Source organism: Triticum aestivum, chromosome 1B (genome assembly GCF_018294505.1).
Source record: "Triticum aestivum cultivar Chinese Spring chromosome 1B, IWGSC CS RefSeq v2.1, whole genome shotgun sequence".
NCBI lineage: Eukaryota > Viridiplantae > Streptophyta > Magnoliopsida > Poales > Poaceae > Triticum > Triticum aestivum.
The window spans coordinates 96,914,398-96,920,591 of record NC_057795.1 but is presented as its reverse complement, the minus strand read 5'-3'; the positions used below and the strand labels follow the sequence as shown (position 1 = coordinate 96,920,591).

The 6,194-nt window shown below is 43.4% G+C and overlaps 1 protein-coding gene across 3 annotated transcripts; it reads right to left on the bottom strand.

The window, feature by feature from the left end:
* Positions 1-504: 504 nt before the first annotated feature.
* Positions 505-4,351, bottom strand: LOC123109961 (uncharacterized). 3 transcript variants are annotated; one of them, XM_044530422.1, is made up of 9 exons: positions 4,190-4,351; positions 3,447-3,620; positions 3,017-3,346; positions 2,684-2,918; positions 2,154-2,300; positions 1,945-2,069; positions 1,598-1,802; positions 1,013-1,260; positions 505-892 (listed from the first exon to the last, which is right to left on the bottom strand). In XM_044530422.1, exons 2-9 carry the CDS (start codon positions 3,551-3,553, stop codon positions 724-726), a joined length of 1,566 nt encoding a protein of 521 aa, XP_044386357.1. In that variant the 5' UTR covers positions 3,554-3,620; positions 4,190-4,351; the 3' UTR covers positions 505-723. The 3 variants fall into 3 exon arrangements, with proteins under 3 accessions (XP_044386357.1, XP_044386359.1, XP_044386358.1); XM_044530424.1 differs by having other exon boundaries at positions 1,199-1,260; positions 4,190-4,325; XM_044530423.1 differs by having other exon boundaries at positions 3,017-3,247; positions 4,190-4,314.
* Between the last annotated feature and the right edge of the window lie 1,843 nt (positions 4,352-6,194).

Below are 6,194 nucleotides of genomic sequence, written 5' to 3'. Positions count from 1 at the left end.
AGGTGGTCGGGCGGGAGCCCTGACCCTGTAGCGACGCGGCTCAGGGAACAGGAGAACACGACCGGGGAGGGAGTGGGCTGGACCAGTTGGGCCTGCTGGTCCGGGTGGCCAAGGCCCAGAGGGGGCACGGGGGCTTCTCTCCTTTTCCTTTTAATGAATTAAAAAGCAATTAACTTACTATTTAGGCCACGGTTTTAATTACACTAGGGCATTTAAGCACTTAGTAAAAATGTTGGCTCACCACCAATATTAACTAATGAAAATTTGCCGCAAGATGAACATTTTATTTTAGACATTTGAAATTTTTTGAGTTTGACTTGATTTTGATTTTGAATTTGAACGGGGTTTGAATCAACGTGAGTTTAATAACAGCAATCATGACGACGTGGCATCATTAGCAGGGAATTACTGTAGTTTAACTATCCTGACGTCACATTCTCTCTTTCAAAGGCAGCCCATGTGCTTTTGTTTTGTTGTCTAGACTAAAAGTTCTTTCGACTCAACTGGAGTGACTGCCGGTGTATTCATCTCTTTTGAAAAATACAGTAAGTAGCAATGTCTTTGAGTTGGTAAGATTAGGAAGGCAACAAATTAAATAATCTCCTTATACATAACCCGTAATGAAACACTACAACAAAGAGCACAAGACAATCATCTTTGAGAGTAACAGTTGACAAGACTGAATAGAGATATTGTCAAAATGAAAGCTGAAGAATCACTACTTCATTTCCAGCCCAGCGATTGCCTTATACCAGAAAAAATGAGCCCCAAAGATCTCCCTATCATGGACACCCAGAAGTAGGACACCGCAGCGCTGACTCTAGCCACGACTGCCCGTGCAAAAGGCATTGCAATATCCGACAACTCCAAGAAAAGGCTGTAGTAATACCTCCTGCAGCAGATGACGGAGAAGAATGTTACACTTTTTTTTAAAATCTTAATCCAAGCCGCACAAAAAATACGTTAATGATTTTTTTCATGAAACAAAGAGCAGACAAGAGGCGGACGATACCACCCAGTCAGAGCTCTTAGCTCCTTTGTCCTTCTAACTGGAAGAGAAAATGGGCTTATGCAAACATAATCCAGGCGAGTAGATGTCGAAGGCTTTCGAAATGCATTAGTCAACCAATTAGTTTTATCAGGCCGATTATCTGCTGTGTTCTTGCATGATCTTCTGCATAGAACATATAACTCAAACCTGTCCTCGTACATGGAAACAACTGACTCGAAATACTGGTGCAGCCACCCGTTAATTGCCACCTTCGAAGAGATAAAATAGATTAGCATGCAATTATGAAAACCTAAAAGTGCATTAAAGTTGGAATATTAGGACTTCACAGTATCAAATTACTGAATAGGACACATCAAAACATAAGAATTTTTCCAAGAAAATGATAACAGGAGAATTAAGGACAAGGGCAAATGGAATAATGGATAATCCAGAATTAGACTATTCATGTGTGTCCTTAAATACTCACACAAATATATTTGCTTGGCAGTAAAAAAAGCTTATCAGGTCAAAAGATGACAATACTAATATATATACTCAACAGAGTAATAAAGAACAACATCAGCTTATACAGCCCACAAACATTACCTCATTACGCCGCTTTTGAAGTTCTCTTGTCGACAGAGAACATAGAGCTAAGCTGGAGCCAACAACCTCAGTAGGCATGTCACCATCAACTGACATGATCTCTAGATAAATACTAGCAATCACATCAGCCAAGAAAATTACCAGGTCCTCCAAAATCCTTGCTCCATTTTCAGCCAGAAATTTAGTATCAAAATAGCTGTCAGACCTGCCATCACGAAACAGAGAATAAAGATGTAACTATGGACCTTACGGAGGTCTATTACATTCTTACATATGGCATTAAATTGAAAATGATTAGAAATTGAACAGAACGAGTCTAAGCATCAAGAAGGGCAAACGGATAGTACCTTGCAGAACCAAATCTTACAAAAAAGAGCAGGTCCAAATAGAGCTCAACTTTCCCTAATCTGTTGAATCTCTTCAAGATCCCATTGTCTTCGTTTATTTTTCTGCTAATCACCATCATAAGCTTCTGGAACAGAAAAGGAATAAAAATAAGATAATCAGAGGTTAGCCAATATGGAGAAATGGAGGGCAGTTCAAACTGATGATATACTTCATCGATCTTGCCATTTTCCAGGGCTTGCTCTTCTTCGATCCATTTCATAAATGCTGGTTCAATCAAGCTATCTATCAACATAACTGACACTTCCGACCACCTGATCCCATCTAGAAGTTCAAAACTTCCGGAAATATTTCTTGCCTGCATGAGATCAGACCACGTTATAGCATGTATATGAATTTAAAACATACTATAACATTGACAATAATTGGGTCAAATGCTACTTCAACATAAAGGATATCTTCAAAATCAACTGCACTTTACTCCAGAAATTCTGGTGTTCAACCATAATGATTTTATTCAACTAGTCAACGAATATTTGGAAAACACCGATACAACGTGGACTATGATGCTACTTAACCAACAAAAACATACAGGAAGAGAGAGGGACCATTTTGGTACATAACAGCTCAGCTACTGCCTACTAGCTTATCTAAACTCGGAGAAGTATGCGTGGGCAATCTTCAATACACTAATATATACACAAAATATTTATGAAAAATAAATTATAGTGCATTTCTTGCCTCCATTTCAAGAAGTTGAAATGTGATCAGAAGAAGCCGCAACTTGGGACCTCCATGAATTGCAAGCATACTCAAAGGATAGTTTTTTCTATCATTTTTTAGTTCTTTGTCTCTGCTATCAGAACTGGCATCTTGACCATTTGCTTCTAAGGCTTCAGAAAGCTTAGCCCTCACTTCATTCCATGTATCATTGGGGTCAGAAGCTGTACTCTTGTCAAGCAAACGTTTTCCATTCCTAACAATTGCCAGAGAAAACTGCATTAGCAGTCATAATTTTTCCTGTAAAAAAAATGTTTTGACACCTAAAAGCGACATTAAAGCAGCTACTCTTACCTACCAGAATCAGAGGAGATTGATGCTGTAAGATGTTGATTGGCGCTGGGATTTTGGGTGCGGGGTATTGTAGGTCGAAAGGGTGCAACCCCAGCCAAATACGCAAGAACTACGCTGATAGTCAGAAGTGCTTCATCAGAAAGCAACATTAGATTTGGTGAGATCACACTCTCTGAACCCATCATTGACTGAAAGAAATAACATCCAACTTGAGTCTCCAGCTTGTAACCCCTTCCATGAAAATTATAAGAGGTAAATGCGCAGCTTTTCCACTCTTTCGCTAAATTGAATTTGGACATACATGGAAGGGGAATTTTATGAATGTAGTTCCTACAAATATGGAATAGCCCAAATGAAATATAAGTATATAACCCAACAACTCTAGATGGTCCATATTAGTAATATCACAAAAACCAAAGAACAAAGCTACCTCTTTGATATCCTGATTGATATGTTTCGTGGGGAGAGCTTGCCGCTGGATTGGGTCCATCCCCCACGATACTGGCCTCCCAGTGTTGTCAAGGAGCACCCGGCCATTACAACAGAATCCCCAGGTCTTGATCAAACCATCAAAAACGTAGAGAAGGAGAAACAAACATGCCTCCTGCACAACAAAGTAAGGATAATAATCTTAGGGGGCATTTGATTATTTGCCACCATTTACTTTGGACTTTGATATTTTGCCACCAATTACATTGTAATTGATCTGGTGCCACTTTTTACTTTGCACTTTTGATAGTTTGCCACTTTGTAACACAAAAACAATCTTTGCAAATGTCGTAAATGATCTGTGGACAAAAACAGTGGACCAAATGCCCCTTCTACTAGTTTGACCAGTGTGCACTGTGCACCCTGATTCCCCAATTGAAATCGTGGGGAGGGGATGAACACTAGTTCCCCAATTGACCGGTGTGCCACCGCTGCTGTTCCCTGCTGGTGCCGCCCACGCCCCCTGCTGCCGATGTCGCGCCCTGCTGTTCAGCGCCTCCACTTGCCGCTGCTGTTGCCTCTTGCTGCTAAGTCGGTGCGTGCCACAACGCTCAAGAAGCAGCACGCAGCTCGCAGCATCAACGGCAGCAGCGCCCAAGCATCAACGGCGGCAGCGCTCAAGCAGCAGCGGTCCTCCCGCGCACTCAATGGCCGGCGGGACAGTGGAGGGAGTGAGGGGCTCACCTTCCTGGCCGAGATGCAGCCGCCGTCGTCGTCGAGGAGTAACGAGTGCAAGCCGCCGCCACCGCCGTCTATTGAGTTCCTGTGGGCGAGAGGAAGGGGAACGAGATCTCTTCTCCGGTTCGTGGTCAATCCAGGGACGGGGGTATTTTGGACATTTTTTGTGGCACCCATAGACAGAGGCAAAAATATCAAAGTTTCATGTAAAGAGTGGCAACGGACAATTACAATCTAACCAGTGGCAAATTATCAGAGTTCAAAGAAACTTGTGGCAAATTGACAGAAATCCCTTTTTATATAGAAAGAAGTTCATATTTCACCCCCAAATGTGGCATAATGGACAAATACCCCCGAACTCTAATTTGGTATGATTTTAATCCTAAAATCTTCAAAACCGGATAAATGCCCCGCTAAGTGGTTTTGCTGCTGGTTTTACGGATTTTAGCTTGTTTTAGAAGATGAGTAGTCATTGGCACTTTTAACATGGCATCGACAGCTTGTTTTTGGTTCCATCGGACCAGTCGCTCCATTCCTTAGCTGCAACGGACCAGCACAGTCGCTCCATCAGCGAATGGCGACGAGGATGCGTGCGCGTCCATTGGATCTCGTCGCCGGCCGCCCAGTGAGTCTTGCCCGTGAGAGCACCGCACTAGACGGTCACGGTCGGTGGCTGCTGGCAAAGAGCCCCGAGCACCACTATAGGCGCCCTTGACACGACCCACCTCCATGTGCTGCACAGGCACACCGCCGTCGCTGCCATGTCCTTGGGTCACTGTTTTCGTAGATATAGTAGCAGAGTTCGTGTGAGCACAAAATACGGTAAAATCAGGACGTTAGGCACCGATCAGGCTGAAGCCTAGCATCATTCAGACAACGTATGAGTTAACTGAAATAAAATCCAGGCAAAGTGTTGAAAGAAATCAAAATTTAATGTCTGTTTCTTCTGCTAAACTTCAGATTGCTTGGGAGGGAAATATGAATATAACCAACTTGTGCTCTGTTTTCACGGCTCAGTGTTTCTGAATGTAGTCAAGACCTGACCTGAATATCAAGTCCTCAGCTTAACACGATACCAGTATCCATTTCCATCAAGATGGACAATGCTAACATAAGCAGAACATCATGTGACTAAGCGACAACGAATGCACCATCTTTAGGACAGAATTCACACATCATCGAGTCATCATCAGCGGACCATTTCAGTTCAAACATAGGGGGCATCCGAAGTCTAAAACTCTGTCCTCATCCTGAAGAGAATTGAGTCCCTGTAAAAGCAGCCCCACCCACGAGTAGTACTTCTACTCAGCCACAGAAATATAGAAACTAGTCATACAGTAAAAGAAACATGATTTGCTCTCTAGTATACATCAACAGCTCATGGCGTCGCTAACACACTCGTCAAGGCATCCCTTAATGAAACAAACACACATCATGGCGCCACTTACGGGCGTCCTCTCCGCCCAATGAACGAGAACATGGCATGGAAGAAAGGCTCAACGAGAAAACCCTATATTGCGCGCCTTGATAGCCCTAAAAAACAGAGGAGGCAGGACAAAAAATGTGGGGCACTAGGTTCGCATCACGTACCTCCATCCATGGCTTCAATCGGATCAGGAATTACTCGCACTGATCATGAGTTGTGTCGGCGCCGACGGCGGCTGGCGAGAAGCGGCCCAAGGAGGCGAAACGACCAGCAGATTCAACTTGGCGACTAGGGTCAAGCGACACAACCCAACCATGCCATGTCAGCACCCTTTAACGGGTAACCGCCTAAAATCAGCACCAAAACCTCTCAAGGGGGACATTTACCCGGGTTTGAAGATTTGAGAGTCAAAATCATACCAAATTGGAGTTCAGGGGGGTATTCGTCCATCACACTACATTTGGGGGTGAAATATGGACTTCTATATATATCGACCGGGGTTGAATTCTAATTGTGTTGCCCCACTACCGACGGGTGGTTGAATTCGAGTCGGTTTGTGAATCAGCCCAGTAACGAGCGGGGTTT

What these genes read in the sequence shown, in the direction of transcription:
- LOC123109961 (XM_044530422.1), bottom strand. Translation starts at nt 3,553, where the DNA reads ATGGCCGGGTGCTCCTTGACAACACTGGGAGGCCAGTATCGTGGGGGA. An exon ending in TCAATCAGGATATCAAAGAG is followed by an intron (nt 3,347 to 3,446) that starts GTAGCTTTGTTC and finishes CCATATTTGTAG; the next exon opens with GAACTACATTCATAAAATTC. An exon ending in ATCTCCTCTGATTCTGGTAG is followed by an intron (nt 2,919 to 3,016) that starts GTAAGAGTAGCT and finishes GGCAATTGTTAG; the next exon opens with GAATGGAAAACGTTTGCTTG.